At 45.1% G+C, this 21931-nt stretch overlaps 1 protein-coding gene across 2 annotated transcripts in view; it reads right to left on the bottom strand.

The window, feature by feature from the left end:
* AK4 (adenylate kinase 4) overlaps positions 1 to 21931 on the bottom strand; it is a 59494-nt gene that overhangs the window by 10354 nt on the left and 27209 nt on the right. For both annotated transcript variants that reach the window (XM_044300375.1, XM_044300376.1), the window contains one exon: positions 20193 to 20312. In XM_044300375.1, coding sequence (XP_044156310.1) covers positions 20193 to 20312 — 120 coding nt within the window. The remainder of the gene's footprint in view (positions 1 to 20192; positions 20313 to 21931) is intronic.

Consider the following 21931-nt stretch of genomic DNA (forward strand, 5'->3'; position numbering starts at 1 on the left):
GCAGCAATGAGTTATGAAATCATACAGCCAGGAAAAGGCTGTGACTGCAGCTCTGGTTATGACTAATACAAATTAGATGTATGTTGGCGGAACCAGTTGTTCTGCAGTACCCGCTGAACATTAAACGTGTATAAGAACTAAAATATATGGCCAGCAATGTATCCGCAATTTTATGTCTGCTCAGCTCTTACGAGAAGTGCACCCTCTCCCCAATACTTTTCTCTCAAAAGGTGAGAAACAATGTGACCACTATGTCTGTGATCCATTGTTCCCAGTCTCCTGAATGGCAGATCAACCCAGTTACATAGTGATACATGAGGAGCCACCATATTGCTCCATAGGCAGATTTACTATTCAGATGTCTGGGAAAGGTAGAAGCAGTCCATGCCCGGAATTTTCTGTCCGTGCCTCTGCACCGCCAAAACATAGTGCATGCACTACTTCTTCGCGGTGCAGACCGTCGGTGAATGGGTCCGCATCCGCAGAAGGTGGGCACACAGTCGGTGCCCGTGCATTTCAGGCCCCTAATTTGCGGTTCGCAGCACGGGCACAGCTGGCACACGGTTGTGTGCATGAGGCCTCACTAGTGAAATGTCGCCTGTTTTGGAGGCTTTTGCACCTCGTTCGATTTTAGTTTTTTTTAGACATTCCGAATTTTTCTAACTTTTAAGACTTTTTTCCTAATCTATTTATGTAGGTGCGCCTTTTTGGCGCCTGAATCGGGCTGGTGTACTTTTCTTTGGCTGTTTTGAGTAGTGAAGTGCAAATTTCATTGAATTAAGGCCTCATGCACACGACCGTTGTGTGTTTTGCGGTCGGCAAACCGCGGATCCGCAAAATACGGATGGCGTCCGTGTGCGTTCCGCAATTTGCGGAACGGCACGGACAGCCATTGATATAACTGCCTATTCTTGTCCGCGGGGCCACGGAACGGAGCAACGGATGCAGACAGCACACAGAGTGCTGTCCGCATCTTTTGCGGCCCCATTGAAGTGAATGGGTCCGCATCCGAGCCGCAAAACTACGGCTCGGATGCGGAACAAAACAACGGCCGTGTACATGAGGCCTAAATGTCAAACTTTCCTGGAGAAATGTGACTTTTCTCTGCAAAGATGCAACTTTTTTTCACGCGCAAATACATTAGGCCGGTCGAAGTGAATATGAACCTGTCTAACTGAAAAACAACCACTAGAGGTCAGACTAAGGCCTCATGCAGACAATCATATTTTTGGTCCGCATCCGATCTGCATTTTGTACAGGTCAGATGCAGACCCATTCACGTCAATGGAGCCACAAAAGATGCAGACAGCACACTGTCTGCTGTCCACATCTGTATGTCCGTTCCGCGGCCACGCAAAAAAATAAGCCATGTTCTATTCTTTTTCGTGTTTTGCGGATCTGCAATTCGCAAACCGCAAAAACGGCGACTGCTATGTGCAAGAGCCTTAATAGCAATACGCCTAGTCTAATTCATCAACAGATGTGCGACTTTTAGTAAATTCTTGGCAAAAGAAAGACCTCCGAATGAAATATGCTGTCTAATTTTATGGCCAAAAACAGACAAGCTTGATAAATGTGCCCCACTTTACTCAGAATCCAAATATAGCAACTCTTAGCGGTGGATCGCTCGGCTCGCGCGTCGATGAAGAATGCAGCTAGCTGTGAGAATTAGGCCTCATGCAAACAAACGTATTTTCTTCCTGTGTCCGTTCTGTTTTTTTTTAAGACTGACACAGAACCATTCATTTCATTTCCGTTCTGCAAAAAAATAGAACCTGTCCTATTATTGTCCACATTACGGACAAGGATAGGACTGTTCTATTAGGGGCCAGCTGTTCAGTTCCGCAAAATACATACGGTCATGTGCATGAGGCCTTAGTGTGAACGCACCTTGCGGTTCCGGGGCTACGCCTGTCTGAGGGTTGTTCAGAATCCAAATATAACAAATCCTATCATTATACAAATGCATATGTCACAATCCACCACATAAAGCAGGCTGATAGCAGGACGGGTGTAGTCTGCAGCAGCGGCTGTGATTATTATCAGTGGGTTTTCTATGGTGTCACATGGAAGGATTTCTTACAAAATAATGAGTGTCAGGTCGGCTCCAAGGAAAGGTTCTCACTCCTGTGCCCTGTAGATGGTCTAATGAGGGTTCATAGCTGCGGGATCATCATACGTTCATATGGATAAAACAATCTTCTCCTCACTATAAAGTCATTTGTAAGTAATTTTAATGGCATGGTTTATACAAAAGTAATCTTGCTAAATTATACCTTTATAATTTGGTAATTTCATCGGTTTAAAGGGTTTGTTCAAAATTAGAAAAACAAAAAACAGATGTAATACCAGAAACAGCCACATGGGCAAGAGGGGTGCTGTTTTGGGAAAACTTCCAATCTTGGACAACCTCTTTAAGGGTACGTCCACACACGGAACATTTTCCATCATGGAATTGTGGGCAGAAATCAGTAACAGCAAAGTGCATAAAATGTAAACAAATTTCATCCACATGATGCAGAAAAAAATCTGTGCGAAATTGTCAGCATCATACAGTGCAGATTCTAAATCCGAAGCGCGTCAATTTATGCTGCGGATCTCTGCCACGGCACAGACAGCCTTTAATATAACTGCCTATTCTTGTCCGCAAAGCGCGGACAAGAATGGGACAGGTTAGATTTTTTTTGCGGACCACGGAACGGAGCAACGGATGCAGACAGCACAGGTAGTGCTGTCCGCATCTTTTGCAGCCCCAATAAAGTGAATGGGTCCACATCCGAGCCAGTGGCGGATCCAGGGGGGGGGGGGCAAAGGGGCAATCTCCCTGTGCCCAGCCGCCGCCGCCCGCCGACAACCCCCCCCCCCCCCCCCCCCCCCCCCCGAGTTGTCGGCGGGCGGCGGCGGCTGGGCACAGGGAGATGAGCGCTTCATTGTGGAAGCGCTCATCTCCAGTCATCTGTATCGCCGTCCTCAGGACAGCGATACAGATGCCTGCCTGTGCTGCGGTAGGGGAGGGAGAGGTGTGTCCCTTTCCTTTCCTCTGATAGGCTGCAGCGTGGGACACAGGCCAGAAGAGGCCTGCATCGCATCACTGACATGGAGGTAAGTATGTGTGTTTTTTATTTTATTATATACAATACTTTTACTGGCGGGGGGCTGTTATTACTGGCACCTGGGGGCTGTTATTACTGGCAAAGGGGGGCTGTTATTACTGGCAAAGGGGGGCTGTTATTACTGGCAAGGGGGGGCTGTTATTACTGGCAAAGGGGGGGCTGTTATTACTGGCAAAGGGGGGGCTGTTATTACTGGCAAAGGGGGGGCTATTATTACTGGCAAAGGGGGGGGCTGTTATTACTGGCACCTGGGGGCTGTTATTACTGGCAAAGGGGGGGGGGCTGTTATTACTGGCAAAGGGGGGGCTGTTATTACTGGCACCGGGGGCTGTTATTACTGGCACCTGGGGGCTGTTATTACTGGCAAAGGGGGGCTTTTATTACTGGGGGCTGTCATTACTGGCAAAGGGGGGCTGTTATTACTGGCACAGAGGGGCTCTTATTACTGGGGGCTGTTATTACTGACACAGAGGGGCTGTTATTACTAGCACAGGGGGGCTGCTATTACTGGCATAGGGGGCTATTATTACTGGCAGGGGGGGCTGTTAATACTGGCACATGATTGGGGGCACTATAGGGGCATCTACTGAGGCCACAAAGAAGGGGTATTTTATATGGGCTCTCTGTACAGTACAATTTTATACTGGGACACATTATGGTGGGTACTATGGGGAAGGGGGGAGAGGAGTACTATGGGGTCATCTACGGGGGGCACTAAGAAGGGGTATTTTATACTTGCAAATTATGGGGGACACTGAGGGCATCTACTGGAGCATTTTATACTGGTACATTATGGGGGGCACTAGGAGGAAGGAGGGTGTGGAGCACTATGGGGTCATTTACTAGGGGCACTACAGACGTGGACAAAATTGTTGGTACCCTTTGGTCAATGAAAGAAAAAGTCACAATGGTCACAGAAATAACTTTAATCTGACAAAAGTAATAATAAATTAAAATTCTATAAATGTTAACCAATGAAAGTCAGACATTGTTTTTCAACCATGCTTCAACAGAATTATGTAAAAAAATAAACTCATGAAACAGGCATGGACAAAAATGATGGTACCCCTAGAAAACACAGAACATAATGTGACCAAAGGGACATGTTAATTCAAGGTGTGTCCACTAATTAGCATCACAGGTGTCTACAACCTTGTAATCAGCCATTGGGCCTATATATATGGCTCCAGGTAATCACTGTGTTGTTTGGTGATATGGTGTGTACCACACTCGACATGGACCAGAGGAAGCAAAGGAAAGAGCTGTCTCAAGAGATCAGAAAGAAAATTATAGACAAGCATGTTAAAGGTAAAGGCTATAAGACCATCTCCAAGCAACTAGATGTTCCTGTGAGTACAGTTGCACATATTATTCATAAGTTTAAGATCCATGGGACTGTAGCCAACCTCCCTGGACGTGGCCGCAGGAGGAAAATTGATGACAAATCTAAGAGACGGATAATCCGAATGGTAACAAAAGAGCCTAGAAAGACTTCTAAAGAGATTCAAGGTGAACTTCATGCTCAAGGAACATCAGTGTCAGATCGCACCATCCGTCGTTGTTTGAGCCAAAGTGGACTACATGGGAGACGACCAAGGAGGACACCATTGTTGAAAACGAATCATAAAAAAGCAAGACTGGAATATGCCAAACTACATGTTGACAAGCCACAAAGCTTCTGGGAGAATGTCCTGTGGACAGATGAGACAAAAATCGAAGTTTTTGCCAAGGCACATCAGCTGTATGTTCACAGACGAAAAAATGAAGCATATCAAGAAAAGAACACTGTCCCTACTGTGAAACATGGAGGAGGCTCTGTTATGTTCTGGGGCTGCTTTGCTGCGTCTGGCACAGGGTGTCTTGAATCTGTGCAGGGTACAATGAAATCTCAAGACTATCAAGGAATTCTAGAGAGAAATGTACTAGCCAGTGTCAGAAAGCTTGGTCTCAGTCGCAGGTCATGGGTCTTGCAACAGGACAATGACCCAAAACACACCGCTAAAAACACCCAAGAATGGCTAAGAGGAAAAAATTGGACTATTCTAAAGTGGCCTTCTATGAGCCCTGACCTCAATCCTATTGAGCATCTTTGGAAGGAGCTGAAACATGCAGTCTGGAAAAGGCACCCTTCAAACCGGACACAACTGGAGCAGTTTGCTCATGAGGAGTGGGCCAAAATACCTGCTGAGAGGTGCAGATGTCTCATTGACAGTTACAGGAAGCGTTTGATTGCAGTGATTGCCTCAAAAGGTTGCGCAACAAAATATTAAGTTAGGGGTACCATCATTTTTGTCCATGCCTGTTTCATGAGTTTATTTTTTTACATAATTCTGTTGAAGCATGGTTGAAAAACAATGTCTGACTTTCATTGGTTAACATTTATAGAATTTTAATTTATTATTACTTTTGTCAGATTAAAGTTATTTCTGTGACCATTGTGACTTTTTCTTTCATTGACCAAAGGGTACCAACAATTTTGTCCACGTCTGTATATAGGGGTATTTTATACTGGCACATTATGGGGGCACTATGAAGACATTAGCTCAACTGGGGGCATTACAAGGGGGTATTTTTTGCACTGTCACATTATAAGGAGAATTATTACTACTGGGGGGGGGGGGGGGCATTATGGTGGGCTTTATTACCCCCCCATGGTATGACCCCCTAGTAGCAGCACCAGCCTCTCCCTGCTCTGCTATCCCTCTGCCCCTTCTCCAAATCCTTATTATGAAATCTTTCTCATTAGGATAAAACACATCAGCTCCGCCGAGCCCCCGGCCAAAGTGTGGAAGTGGCGTCCGAGATCCCCAAGGGCCAAGCCAAGTAACTGTAAGTTTTCATGTGAAATATGTTTGTTATACACATATAGGATACACTGTGGAGTCTGTTCTATAAGCACTATTGTTTTGTGGCGGCGGACAGAAAATAATCTGAAAGTGCCCCTCCCGAGACCAGGCTCTGGATCCGCCATTGATCCGAGCCGCCAAAACTGCGGCTCAGATGCGGACCAAAACAACGGGGGTGTGCATGAGGCCTTAGGCTCGGTCTACACAACGACATGTGTCGTGGGACAATAAGTCGCGTAACAGATAGGGCACAACTACACTGCAACATTTGTCGCGCAACTATTTTTAGAATGATAGTATATGGTGTCGCACTGCGACGCGACAGTTGCAGAAAAATCCATTTCGCATGTATTTTTTGCAACTGTTGCGTCACAGTCGCAGCATGTCGCATGTTGCAGTGCGACACCATAGACTGCCATTATAAAAATTGTGTGACAAATGTCGTCGTGTAGACCTAGCCTTACATGCAAAGCAAATTTACAGATTTACTGCAGCAAAATACGCCTCATGTGGTCGTACCTAGGCTTTCACAGACAACATTTATCCATCCCATGGGTCAGCAAACATGAATGTTCCATTCACTTCTATCGGGGCTCCGAGAACAGCTGAGCAAATGTGTATGCTGGGAGTTGTAGTTTCACACCAGCTGGAGTGTTGGAGGTTGCTGACCATAGACTTTAGATTACTGTCAGTTGTGGGCTAATAAACTTCTCAGGCCATATAAAAACACAAGTGCCTTTATACAAGACAGAACTTTTTGGTAGGGATACATTAAAGTAAAAAAGTTTAAAGTTCAGCTGCTGCAGAACCTCTTTTTAAAAAGTAAAGTTGTGCTTCTGCACCAATGTCTAGCATGAAACCTCCTCAACCTTCTCACGATGAAGCTCTGCAGAAGCTGTTGTTTTATGTTCTGCAGGTCAACTCGGGCGCAGTGTTGTATAATAGATACTGTAGCTGCTGAAGAACTTCTTTTTAAAAAGAGCGGGAGCAAAACATGTCAGTCACTCGGTGGTTGGCACCAGCAGAAGAAGCTTTGTACACGCTGGCAGTGACAGACTGCTGGAAGAGATAAGCAGTGTCTGTGTAGCACCGCTAATCTCTGTATAAGGGTCCATTCACACGTCCGTTGTTTCTTTCCTGATCTGTTCCGTTTTTTGCTGAACAGATCTGGACCAGATCTGGACCCATTCATTTTCAATGGGTCCTGAAAAAAATCGGACAGCACAATGTCTTATTTTTTTTCAGGACCCATTGAAAATGAATGGGTCCAGATCTGGTCCAGATCTGTTCAGCAAAAAACGGAACAGATCAGGAAAGAAACAACGGACGTGTGAATAGACCCTAAGGCCTCTTTCACACTACCGTTTTTTTTTTCCGTTTTGCGGTCCGTTTTTTGCGTTCCGTATACGGTCCGTATACGGAACCATTCATTTCAATGGTTCCGCAAAAAAAAAACGGAATGTGTTCCGTATGCATTCCGTTTCCGTATTTCAGTTTTTCCGTTCTGTTGAAAGATAGGCCTCTTTCACACGACAGTATGTCCATTTCAGTGTTTTGCGGTCCGTTTTTCACGGATCCGTTGTTCCGTTTTTTGCTTCCGTTGTGGTTCCGTTTCCGTTCCGTTGTTCCGTTCCGTTTTTCCGTATGGCAAATACAGTATACAGTAATTTCATATAAAAAATTGGGCTGGGCATAACATTTTCAATAGATGGTTCCGCAAAAAACGGAACGGATACGGAAGACATACGGATGCATTTCCGTATGCATTCCGTTTTTTTGCGGACCCATAGACTTTAATGGAGCCACGGAACGTGATTTGCGGCCAAATATAGGACATGTTCTATCTTTAAACGGAACGGAAAAACGGAAATACGGAAACGGAATGCACACGGAGTACATTCCGTTTTTTTTGCGGAACCATTGAAATGAATGGTTCCGTATACGGACCGTATACGGACCGCAAAAAACGGCCCGCAAAACGGAAAAAAAAAACGGTCGTGTGAAAGAGGCCATAGAACATGTCCTATTATTGCCCGCAAATCACGGTCCTGTGGCTCCATTCAAGTCAATGGGTCCGCAAAAAAAAACGGAACACATACGGAAATACATCCGTATGTCTTCCGTTTCCGTTCCGTTTTTTCTGAACCATCTATTGAAAATGTAATGCCCAGCCCAATTTTTTCTATGTAATTACTGTATACTGTATATGCCATACGGAACAACGGAACGGAAACGGAACCACAACGGAAGCAAAAAAACGGAACAACGGATCCGTGAAAAACGGACCGCGAAACACTGAAATGGACATACTGTAGTGTGAAAGAGGCCTAATCATCAGGCTCTGACATCAGAATGAAATGTTTGTATCCAGGTATTACATGAGTCCATTCAGATTCAGGATGTGGGGGGTGGAAGACTAGAAACTGTTCACATTGTGCAGGCAGCTGCATCTCTGATCACCTTGATGATGCCCTGTACTCTGTTCCTATGCTTTGTGGAAAATGTAGTGTTCACCACATGCTGCTGTATAATGTATGGTGATAACACAAAGACTGGACACTGGACCAGCAAGGGTCTGCAATCAGGTTCAAAGTCACAGAAGCCTGAAAGATATTATTAATGAAGCTCTGGAAGTGACTAGAGTACAGAATACGTAGATCTACAAAGGAATATAAAAGATAAAATCACACAATTTCTACTGTATATGGTCTGTTTTTGTGGCTTCAGGAATCCAGGCAGAATCTGGAGCACTTCTCGGTACGTCCCTCTGCTCTGCCGTCCATGCTGGGATGTGAATATAAAATCCATTAAACAGCCACATGAATTTTATTTCAACCCAAATTTACTATGGCACAGTCTTCTTAAAAAGTAGAAAACATCCACAACTCAGAATTCTCTTTTAAAGTGATAGGCTATCCTGAGAAAAACAGGGATTATGAATATTCAAAGGGGTCGTCTCACTTCAATAAGTGGCATTTATCATGTAGACAAAGTGAATACAAGGCACTTACTAATGTATTGTGATTCTCCATATTGCCTCCTTTGCTGGCTGGATTCATTTTTCCATCACATTTTGTCTACTGGAGACGGAGATGGTCTGAAATCCAACTCCGGTCTCATCAGCGGCTCAGTCTGCTGCTTTGACCTCCATGCTTTAGAGCTCATGCACACGACCGCGCAGTTTATTTTTTTTGCGGTCCGCAAATTGTGGATCTGCAAAAAACGGATGCCGCCCGTGTGCCTTCCGCAATTTGCGGAACGGAACAGGAGGCCAATTATAGAAATGCCTATTTATGTCTGCAAAACGGACAAGAATAGGACATGCCTCATAATTTTTGCGGGGCCACAGAACGGAGCAACAGATTTGGACAGCACACAGAGTGCTGTCCGCATCTTTTGTGGACCCATTGACATGAATGGTTCCGTATACGGAATGCCAAAAACGTTCGTGTGCATGAGCCCTTATACTGCATTTCTGCTTGGTTGTTGTATAAGCACAGGCTCAGCAGTCATTCCCTTACAACTAGGTTACACATGCATTTGACTGTTTTGGATTATAAGAGTGTCTGCATACACACACGTGAGACCACCTCTCTTATATGCTGCAGAGACAGGGGGCCAGGTGGAGTCCGAGTTTCAGGCCTCATATGTGACTGGGATAGGTGCCCTCACTAATGTTTTTGCACCGGCGTCTCCACCTATCTTAATGGAGTTGCACAAGTTTAGAAAATCGTGGCTGCTTTCTCTCGGAAACCGCACCACACCTGTCCACAGGTTGTGCGTGGTATTGCAGATTGGCTCTGTTGAAGTTGGCTCAGCCGCAGGGGAGTAGCATGGAAGTTTTAGCAAATTCAGCTCTGCTCCTTCTAAATATATCTGCATAAATCCAGATTGAGGCAAGATTTGCACATTACAAATTCAGTTTTAATCATCTTCTGGCTCCTGAATGCAAATCTGCCGACCTATAAGAGTTAGGGCCTCTTCTCCTCATTAATAAAGGCAATGGCATGGCATAATAAAGCGCCAGAAATTGCTGTCAGAAATATCAATCTCCCACCTCACATCCCAATCTGAAGCATACTGGCTTGAGATCAGTCTCACGGTTGCCATAGCGCTACATTGTCACATTTATTTTGGAACAAATATTTTATTTATTTACTAATTTATTGTGGAAAGCAACAAAATTAACAAGAGCGTTTGAAATCCCATCACTGAATACAGTCACAGGGGAACATTTACTTAGAGCAGCTTTTTACGCCTTAGTTTCAAGTGGATGAGGCGAGTAATGTTTTTATTATTTTTAACCCTCAATCGACATTGGACTTTGTATTCTGTACTAAAGAATGCTATTATTTTCCATTATAACCAGGTTATAATGGAAAATAATAAAGTAAATGGTGTTCCGGGTCGCTCATCCCTCGTCTTCTTAGAAGCACTTGCTTGCGGATGCGATGCAATTTTCACGCAGCCCCATTCATTTCTATAGGGCCTGCGTTGTGTGAAAAACGCAGAATTTGTGCGGCCCTTCCGTGCATTGGGGACAGCAATTGCGGTCCCCAATGCACGGGCAACATCCGTGCAGTGGGCCGGACCCATTCACCTCGAACACCCCTCATGTGCACAGCCCCATTAAAATGAATGGGACAGGATTCAGTGCGGGTGCAATGCGTTCACCATACGCATTGCACCCACAAGGAATACTCACCGTGTAAAAGGGGCCTAAAACCAGCCATGCTGTTAAATATTGTCGCACAGCCAGTTAAAAAAAGGATTTGATATAGAAGAAAGACAGCTCACCACCTTGTAAATTCGCTTGCACGGGAAGGGATTGCTCCCACTATAAAATCTGAATAAATCCCAGCCGGCGTATCGATTTTTTTCTTCAATGCTTTATTGATCCATACACAGGACGCGTTTCGGCCCTTCCAGCAGTTGAGGAAGGCTGGATGGGCCGAAACACATCCTGTGTATGGATCAATCTGTGTACGGATCAATAAAGCATTGAAGAAAAAAATCTATACGCCTGCTGGGATTTATTCTGAGTTAAAAAAGGAGACTTGAAACTATTTTACGCCTAAAATTGTCACAAGTCCCTTAGTAAATGTGCCCCACCAGTTTGGCTAGAATCTGTGGGGTCAGATGGGGAAGTAGATCCCCTAGGCTGGCATCCAACCAGAATGCAGGAAAATATAAGCCCAATCTAATGGATATGGAGACAGCTTGGATATTGGATCAGACTACACATGGTTTATTTGTAGTCTGTAACCATGAGAGCACGTGGGTTTGCATAGGAGCTGGTACACTACATGATGAAAATTTTTTTACTTAAGACTGTTTGCAAAGTTGCTTTATTTTATTTTTTAAGATGCACAGAAGCAATGAATAAATGGGGGTAAAAGTGGACGTAGCCTTTAAAATACTATGCTTTTCTACAGCTGGAGGCATGCCGCCATGGCTCTTTAGAAAAAACTGCTGCAGCTTCCAATAACGGGAAAACCACAGCGACTGCTGCATTTCCTGCTGCACCTTTCCTTCTGTATCTAAAGTGCTGCACCACAATGCAAAGTCTGATCAAAGCCTAAGGCTTGTTTCACACGTTGCGGGAACATGCTCGATTATTCCGCGTGAGTGCAAAACATTTTTATGCGTTTTGCACGCGCATGAGAAAAATCTGCATGTTTGGTACCCAAACCCGAACCTCTGTGAAGAACATGGTTATAAGGGAAAATAATAGCATTCTTAATACAGAATGCATAGTACAATAGCGCTGGAGGGGTTAAAAAAAATAAAAAATTTAACTCACCTAAATCCACTTGCTTGCGCAGCCCGGCTTCTCTTCTGTCTTCTTGTTTGCTGTGTACAGGAAAAGGACCTGTGGTGACATCACTCCGGTCATCACATGGTCCGTCACATGATCTTTTACCATGGTAATGGATCATGTGAAGGACCATGTGATGACTGGAGTGACGTCACCACAGGTCCTTTTCCTGTACACAGCAAACAAGAAGACAGTAGAGAAGCCGGCTGCGCGAGCAAGTGGATTTAGGTGAGTTAAATTTTTATTTTATTTTTATAACCCCTCCAGCGCTATTGTACTATGCATTCTGTATTAAGAATGCTATTATTTTCCCTTATAACCATGTTATAAGGTAAAATAATAATGATCGGGTCTCCATCCCGATCGTCTCCTAGCAACCGTGCGTGAAAATCGCACCGCATCCGCACTTGCTTGCGATTTTCACGCAGCCCCATTCACTTCTATGGGGCCTGCGTTGCGTGATAAACCCACAATAAAGAGCATGCTGCGATTTTCACGCAACGCAGAAGTGAAGCGTGAAAATCACCGCTCATGTGCACAGCCCCATAGAAATGAATGGGTCCGGATTCAGTGCGGGTGCAATGCGTTTACCTCACGCCTTGCACCCGCGCGGAAAACTCGCCCGTGTGAAAGATGCCTAAGTCCGTGATATGAACTTACCCTAAGGCCTCATGCACTCGTCAGTATGTATTTTGTGGTCCATAAATTGTGGATCCTCAAAATATGGACACCAGCCGTGTGCACGCTGAATTGTTTGCAGGCCCAACAGTAGAAACGCCTATTCCTTCTGCAAAACAGACAAGAATAGGACATGTTCTATAATCTGTTAGATGGACATACGGATGTGGACAGCACGCATTTTTTACAGTCCCACAGAAATTAATGGATCTGCATCCAAATGTGCATGAGGCCTCAGTTTAAGCGTTGGAATTCAGCTGCAGATTTGCGGTCGCACTTGCTGTGGATCCAAACTGGTATTCAGGCCCATTCAATGGGAAGAATTGACATGTTCATTCTTCCAAGAATTGTAAGATTCACACCATGTGAACTGCATTGCAGATTCCAATTGGGAAACTATGCAGGGCAGCATGCATGAGGTTTTCTGGTGAAAAATGCACTGCGTGAACTTACCTAAAAGAATTTACAGACTATCATATTGCTCAGGTAGCTCATTGCAATCTTGTATAAACTTTATTCATATGAAAATCTACAAAAATATATATAGTATCCATTCCTGGTAAAGCTGGATGAAAACCAAAATGTCTGCAATGCCATCTTGCACAGGGGTCACCACCCAGCTTTTCCAGATTCCTCTGACACTTTTCATATCTTTCTGAAACAAGATAGATTTATTATTGGTGGGTCTGGGAAAGAAAGGTGACAACCTCTGTGGGAGCTGTAACAATCACCATGCTGGTTGTCACTGAGCTTTTCCAGAGCTGCAATCTCCTGAGTTACATTATACATAACAGGGTTACATCTCGTTACATAACATTTATATGAATGGACAAGGTTTTAGTAGGGCGCCTGGGGGGGGAGGCGATCTTGCGGATCCAGATAGTAAAGGACGAGCAGGAAGCGTGCATCCACTCTAGCTGTGGGTGAACTAAGTTCCACTTTTACATAAAACATAATCCTAAATCTCAGATCGGTTCTGTTAAAAATTAAAACACTGTATTGAAATGAAGGACAAGTGACGATGGGGCGGGGATGGGGGCGACACAGTGTAACAGCCACAAGGTTCTGTTATGACAGAGCGTTGAGTCATGCCTTTCCGTTAATGCCACATCTGAGCCAGGCAGATAGACTCCACAGACCACAACTAGTATTTCACAATGAAGGATTAGCAGGCGCTGGAGCTTCTTACCGTACAAAACTATTTTTTCTGATGCAAAGAGAAAACTGAAGAGTCCAGATTGTAGTGAAAGTAGATCTGTCACCAGACGATACTGCCCTACTGTATGTAAAGGGACAGGCAAGGGCGGATTGGCCATAGACTCTACAGGGAACTTTCCCGGTAGGCCGATGCCCAGGGGGCCACCCAAGCTCTCCTGATGGCCACAGACCTCAGTTGCCCTCTTGAAATCAACTGTATTACTGTTCTCAGGACGGTGATACATTTGAATACTGTGGAGAGGGTGGCAGGACTTTGTGCTGCAATGTGGTAGTTGGTGTTGCTGGGGCGGTACTTTGTGCTGGACTATGGTATTGCAGCCCCTGTAAACTTCTGTAGTCCGTGCCTACTTATACTTTTACTTATGCCGCCCCGTCGTCTATCAATTTAGTCCCGCCTACAACATGGGGCCACTTTTATTTTTTTTTCCAGGGCCACTTTGAATTCCCAATCCGTCCCTAGGGACAGGTCTGCTCTACGTAATGGGACAGGTCTGCTCTACGTAAGAGGACAGGTCCAGGTCTGCTCTACGTAAGAGGACAGGTCCAGGTCTGCTCTACGTAAGAGGACAGGTCCAGATCTGCTCTACGTAAGAGGACAGGTCTGCTCTACGTAAGAGGACAGGTCCAGGTCTGCTCTACGTAAGAGGACAGGTCCAGGTCTGCTCTACGTAAGGGGACAGGTCCAGGTCTGCTCTACGTAAGGGGACAGGTCTGCTTTACATAAGGGGACAGGTCTGCTCTATGTAAGAGGACAGGTCTGCTCTACGTAAGAGGACAGGTCTGCTCTACATAAGGGGACAGGTCCAGGTCTGCTCTACGTAAGAGGACAGGTCCAGGTCTGCTCTACGTAAGGGGATAGGTCTGCTTTACATAAGGGGACAGGTCTGCTCTATGTAAGAGGACAGGTCCAGGTCTGCTCTACGTAAGGGGACAGGTCTGCTTTACATAAGGGGACAGGTCTGCTTTACATAAGGGGACAGGTCTGCTCTATGTAAGAGGACAGGTCCAGGTCTGCTCTACATAAGGGGACAGGTCCAGGTCTGCTCTACGTAAGGGGACAGGTCCAGGTCTGCTCTACGTAAGGGGACAGGTCCAGGTCTGCTCTACGTAAGGGGACAGGTCCAGGTCTGCTCTACGTAAGGGGACAGGTCCAGGTCTGCTCTACGTAAGGGGACAGGTCCAGGTCTGCTCTACGTAAGGGGACAGGTCCAGGTCTGCTCTACGTAAGAGGACAGGTCCAGGTCTGCTCTACGTAAGAGGACAGGTCCAGGTCTGCTCTACATAAGGGGACAGGTCCAGGTCTGCTCTACGTAAGGGGACAGGTCTGCTTTACATAAGGGGACAGGTCTGCTCTATGTAAGGGGACAGGTCTGCTCTATGTAAGGGGACAGGTCCAGGTCTGCTCTACATAAGGGGACAGGTCCAGGTCTGCTCTACGTAAGGGGACAGGTCTGCTTTACATAAGGGGACAGGTCTGCTCTATGTAAGGGGACAGGTCTGCTCTATGTAAGGGGACAGGTCCAGGTCTGCTCTATGTAAGGGGACAGGTCCAGGTCTGCTCTACGTAAGGGGACAGGTCTGCTCTAGGTAAGGGGACAGGTCTGCTCTAGGTAAGAGGACAGGTCTACTCTAGGTAAGGGGACAGGTCTACTCTAGGTAAGGGGACAGGTCTACTCTAGGTAAGGGGACAGGTCTACTCTACGTAACGGGACAGGTCTGCTCTACGTAAGGGGACAGGTCTGCTCTAGGTAAGAGAACAGGTCTGCTCTAGGTAAGAGGACAGGTCTGCTCTAGGTAAGGGGACAGGTCTGCTCTAGGTAAGGGGACAGGTCTACTCTAGGTAAGGGGACAGGTCTGCTCTAGGTAAGGGGACAGGTCTGCTATAGGTAAGGGGACAGGTCTGCTCTAGGTAAGGGGACAGGTCTGCTCTAGGTAAGGGGACAGGTCTGCCCTAGGTAAGGGGACAGGTCTGCTCTACGTAAAAGGACAGGTCTGCTCTACGTAAAAGGACAGGTCTGCTCTACGTAAAAGGACAGGTCTGCTCTACGTAAAAGGACAGGTCTAGGTCTGCTCTACGTAAGAGGACATGTCTGCTCTAAGTAAGGGGACAGGTCTGCTCTACGTAAGGGGACAGGTCTGCTCTACGTAAGGGGACAGGTCTGCTCTACGTAAGGGGACAGGTCCAGGTCTGCTCTACGTAAGGGGACAGGTCCAGGTCTGCTCCGCGTAAGGGGACAGGTCCAGGTCTGCTCCGCGTAAGGGGACAGGTCTGCTCTACGTAAGAGGACAGGTCCAGGTCTGCTCTACGTAAGGGGACAGGTCCAGGTCTGCTCCGCGTAAGGGGACAGGTCTGCTCTACGTAAGGGGACAGGTCAGCTCTAGGTAAGAGGACAGGTCTGCTCTAGGTAAGGGGACAGGTCTGCTCTAGGTAAGGGGACAGGTCTGCTCTCTCATCAGTCAAAATGCACAATTGTGCCACTTGGCCAATAGAAACAATCAGAGTACAAAGGACACATAAGCCAGAATTACACAGGCCGATTGAGCTAGCTAGCGGAGGAGACGGCTGCTATTACATGCAGCGATTTCATCCACAGCATGAGAAGGAGCGATCGCTATGCCATTGTTTGTCCCATGCTGTCTAGTGGTTTGCTGATGGCAGATCGTTAATTACACAGCCGATCTGCTGCCCGCAAACAATGATTTTTAAGCGTGCTTAAAAATCACAATTGCCCGATGAACAAGAGTTTGCTCGGTCATCGGGCAATTGGCGGCAGTATTACACTGCAAGAGGATTGCTAACGAACATTCATACGAAAAATCGGCCAGTGTAATACAGCCTATAGTTTATAAGTCCGATGTATTTATGAGGAGACCTAAATTGTAGACTGATAAATGTTATGATACATCTTCATATAGTGGTCAGATTTCCATTTCTCAGACATCAAACCCCATACCTCCTCATTTACGAAAGACAGGCATTTCACAGTAAAAGCCAGCTGGAGAAGAATCCGACCATTTATTGAGAGGTGCATCTTCTGCGGTCTGTGCGCCAGAATTGAAATCTATTCCAGCCAAATGCCTGAGTAGATTTCTAGTCTAATGTGCCCCAGTTTTCTGGTACACGTGTAGTCAAATCAATTAGGCCACGGAGGTCCAGCCCATGGCCTGTCCCCTGCTGCACAAGCTGGTCCACTTTCTGGAAAGTGGCAAGGGTATCGGACAAAGCTAGAAAGTTGCAAATTTATAATAAATTTTTTTGCATAACATCACTTGCAACTTTTCTACACCAGAAAAATGGCGTACAGTTACAATAACTAATCCAAAGTGTGGTAGACGATTCTGTCTGTCTGTAGTCACCACTTGGGGGAGCTAATTGTATTATATTGAATTCAATAGTAATCTCCTCCTAGTGGGCGCCGCAAGGAGTCAGAAATTTTAATTTAACTCCATCTCTGCCGGGGATTTGGAGCACTGAATCAGACAAATGGTGCTCCATCCCCTAAAATAAACAAGAAATTAATCAATTTTGAAGGTTAATTTTACAGTTGTGTTCAAAATAATAGCGTGTTTATAATAGTGTGTTTAAAAAAGTGAATAAAGCTCAAAATCCTTCTAATAGCTTTTATTTCCAGACACAGAAATGCATTGGGAACACTACACATTCTATTCCAAATCAAAACATGAAGAAAAATTTGTGTTGTTCCTTTAAAAAAATTGAAAAAAAGGGAATATTAGACTGTTAAAAAAAAATAGCAGTGTTTGTATTCTTCTTTACAAACTCAAACATTCACTATATAAACTGAAAAATGCCTGAAGATTTTGCTTTACTTTGAATCACTTCACTAGTATTTAGTTGTATGACCGCTGTCTCGGAGAACTGCTGGACATCTGTGTTGCTCGGAGTCACCACCTTCTGCCCCTGTGACCAGGTATTCCAGCCCAGGAGGATTGGACTACATTCCACAGTTCTTCTCTATTTCTTGGTTTTGCCTCAGAAACTGCATTTTTGATGTCGCCCCCACAAGTTTTCTATTGGATTAAGATCCGGGGATTGGGGCGGCCGCTCCATAACGTCAATCTTGTTGGTCTGGAACCGAGATGTTGCCCGTTTACTGGTGTGTTTGGGGCAGTTGTCTTTTTGGAACAACCATTTCGAGGGCATTTCCTCGTCAGCATAAGGCAGCATGACCTCTTCAAGTATTCTGATGGATTCAAACTGATCCATGATCTGCGATAAATAGGCCCAACACCGTAGTATGAGAAAAGTCCCCATATCACGATGCTTGTGCCACCATGCTTCGCTGTCTTCACAGTCTACTGTGGCTTGAATTCAGTTTTTGGGGGTCGTCTGACAATATGTCTCCGGCCACTTACTTTCATCAGTCCACAAAATGTCTCTTTAGGCCGGTCAATGTGCTCTTTGGCAAACAGTGTCTTTTTTCCAACAGTGGGACTTTGCGGGGGCTTCTTGCAGATAACTTGGCTTCACACAGGCGTCTTCTAATTGTAACAGTACTCACAGGTAACTTTAGACCGTCTTTGATCTTCCTGGAGCTGATTGTTGGCTGAGTCCTTGACATTTTGGCTATTCTTCTATCCATTCGAATGGTAGTGTTTCGCTTTCTTCCACGTCTTTCAGGTTTTGGTTGCCATTTTAAAGCATTTGCGATCATTTTAGCTGAGCAGCCTATCATGTTCTGCACTTCTTTGTATGTTTTCCCCTCTCTAATCAACTTTTTAATCAAGGTACGCTGTTCTTCTGAACAATGTCTGGTACGACCCATATTCCTCAGAATTTCAGAGAGAAATGCACTGTAACCAGCATGTACAACATTTGCTGCCTTACTTCCTTAAATAAGGGCAATCATTGCCACCTGTTTTTCAAAGAATGAATGATCTCACTCATTGAACTCCACACTGCTATTATTTTGAACATGCCCCTTTCAATAAGTGATTGAATTACAGAGAATCACCAGCATGCATGCCATGTCTGTTGGTGTCACAACCAGACAGCTGAGAAGCTCTGACAGAAGCCTTTCAGAACCTCCTCCTTGAGTTTTCTTTGGTTTGGTTTTCAGTTCCTCATCTCGTTAGCCTCTCTCAGCTGTCATGTAGTTGGACTGATTGCATCCCTTTAAATTCCTCCCCATAATGCATTAGTGTGCGGTTTATACAGCTTCCTGGAGTGTGTGCGCATGCTGATCCTATTTCCAAGTCGTCTACAAGTTAAGTGTTGTACATTCATTTGTGATTTTCTGTTTGCTGGATCCTAGGTGACCCTGACTCCCTCCGTGTCTAGTGTAGGGAGCCGGTGGTCGTGTCCCTTCACTATTGTATGGTGTTCAGGTGTTATATAGTCGAGGTACGAGGATATGCGATCATCCACCATTGGGATTATCACATAGGCTGAGCAGTCAGGGAGAGTGCCAGGTCTGATGCAGCAGTCTCCCTTTTTGTTCCTTAGTTTTGGATCCAGTGAGTCATATACTCATTTTGCATTGTCTTGTTTCCTGTACACCTTCCGTGACAGTTGGGTCTGTTGGGTTTCTATTACTCTACACCTGCTAGTAAATTATTTGCCATGAAGAAATATAATTTCTACCAAAAACAGTGATTGATCAGGTTAGTGATGTCTGACTGCTATTATTTTGAACACAACTGTATATACACAATATAATTTTTTTTTAGTAATTATGTAGTAATCTTTTGTTAGTGCTTCACCTAGAAATAGTTTTTTTTATTTTTAACTGTAATATATTGGCTTATGTCTATAGGCAGCACAGTAATCCAATGTATAAAAATACCCTAGCCATCTGTCCGTGTCTATGCTGGAGCGAGGATCATCATGAAGTGCAAAATCTGATATCTGTGTTTAAATCAGGACGCTGTGTGGACCGTGGTATGTATGTAATCACACAGCGGCATTGCTGTTGTACAGTGACATTTCAGGCTGGAGTGCCAGGCATCCTGGGCGTGCAAACACACTTGCAGAACATTCTAAGACTCTCTGTGTTAGGGGTCATGCACACAAACGTATTTTTTGTCCGCATCCAATCTGTATTTTTTGCGGGTTGGATGCGAACCCATCCACTTCAATAGGGCCGCAAAAGATGCGGACTGCACACCTGTGTCCACATCCGTATGTCCGTTACATGGCTCTGCAAAAAAAATAGAACATGTCCTATTCATGCCCTTTTTATCGACAAGGCTAGGATAGTTCTATAGAGAGTAGAACGTTCCATTCGGCACGGAATATACACGGCCGGTATCAGTGTTTTGCAGGCCACAAAAAAACGCAATGGCCGTGTGCATGGGCCCTTAGAAATATAATCGTTATAGAACCTGGATGACATTTTACGTTGGCTTTGCCGGATAGGTTGTCGCATTCCTGATAAAAACTCAGCATAGTATCCAGAAAATGTCCAGCTGGACACAAACCAGATTTTTTTTGCATGCAGCTTGTGACTATAAGACACAATATTACAAAGTGTAAAATAGAGTAGAGCTATGTAATCTCACCGTCTAGCAGCCAGCTGTGCGTCGTCCTCTTCTCCAACTCTGAAAGCATGACACGAGTGATGAGCTCATCAGGGACGGGAAGACCTTGTTGCATATACTGCTTGGCTAACACTCCGGCCTCTACCAGCAAGGAGAATAAAGAAAGATCTATAAATGGATTTTACTTCCACCAGGTAAGGCGTAAAAAAATTAGGAACACAATATGAAGGGTATGTATACTTTTTCAACCAATTTTTTTGTTGCATCAGTGCTTTGAAAATGAAAAAAAGAAAATATAGCAAAAAAAATATATTCTGTTTAATGTACAGTAGGTTATATGTATGCAGCTCCTGTGTCAATCTGTGTGTCTGCACAGTTGCAAACAAACCAGATCAATAACTGATCCTCGGTAGTGCAGTCAGTCATGGACTGCGGGGCCAACAAAATGTTAGGAGGCTGGAAAAATCTGTTAAAACCATCAACGAGGAGGAAAATATTATTATTCACGCAGCTCATGAAATTCCTGTTTGCTTTGGATCCAGAGGAAGAGAAGAAACAATAATTGTGTTCATTGTGCGATGTTTTTGTCATTGGATGTCTGGTAAGGGCGAGATAAGAAGAGTGAGAGTGGAATTAAAGTGAGCAGGTCACCAGAACAGGTCCCTTTAAATTCAGTACATCATAATAATGCTGAACTAGAGGGTGCTAAATAACACATTAAGGGCTCGTTCACACGACCGTTGATGTCCCGTTCCCATATTGCGGACCGCATTTGCGGATCCGCAATACACGGGCACCGTTCTGTTGTCATTCCGCATCACGGATGCGGACCCATTCATTTCAATCCGGAAGCACGTAACGGGGGTTCCATTTCCTGCCTCCGCACTGCAAAAAGATAGAGCATGTTCTATCTTTTTGTGGAACGGAGGGATCGCGAACCCATTCAAGTGAATGGGTCTGCAATCCCCATGCGCCTGCCTCACGGAAGGTGCCCGTGCATTGCGGACCGCAATTTGCGGTTCTCAGCACGGGCATGGGACACCAACGGCCCTAAGTGCTGATCTGAGTGTGAGCTAATGGCTGCCTTCATACACCCATCCTCTCTGAAATGTCAGCCGCCCTGCGGTCCCCAATCCACGGAACGGCCGGGCAACGGCTGTGTGCATGAGGCCTTAGGTGGATGTTCTGAGAGGAAATAAAAAAAACAGCAGGGTGGTCACAAGTATGTAACAGCAATATCTAGACAAAAGAGCACATTTATTATTAATTTCCACTGAAACATGGTTATAGTTTGCATGATGAAACTGAGGGGATACTTAATCTTTGGACAACCCTCCACCGTGAAGGATTTCTCTGTGGTTTATAACCCCGGAGACACACAGTTATGCATAGGAGCTCAATACACAAAATAATAATAAATAGTTACACAGTTGCAAATTATTATACGCTGCAATAAAAAAGAATGGTTGCAAAGTTGGACATATACACTAGCCTTTCCAAAAAATCGTTGTAAAAAATAGCTGTTGCAGGAATGCATTGCGCGGTGTTCTTGTATTGACAGATGATAGATCTTGCTGAACAAGCGACAGATGGAGCAAGAAGCAGAGAAGCCGGGATGTTATGCACAGCGTGAACACAATAGACTTATCAGAGGGAATCCTGCCAAGTATCTCACACCACCCAACAATCCTCCCTTGCAAAATGGGATCTGCTTTGATATCATTTATAATGCACAGACCTGAGAGGATGCGGCAGTCTCC

This window comes from Bufo gargarizans, chromosome 7 (genome assembly GCF_014858855.1).
Source record: "Bufo gargarizans isolate SCDJY-AF-19 chromosome 7, ASM1485885v1, whole genome shotgun sequence".
In the NCBI taxonomy this organism is placed as follows: domain Eukaryota; kingdom Metazoa; phylum Chordata; class Amphibia; order Anura; family Bufonidae; genus Bufo; species Bufo gargarizans.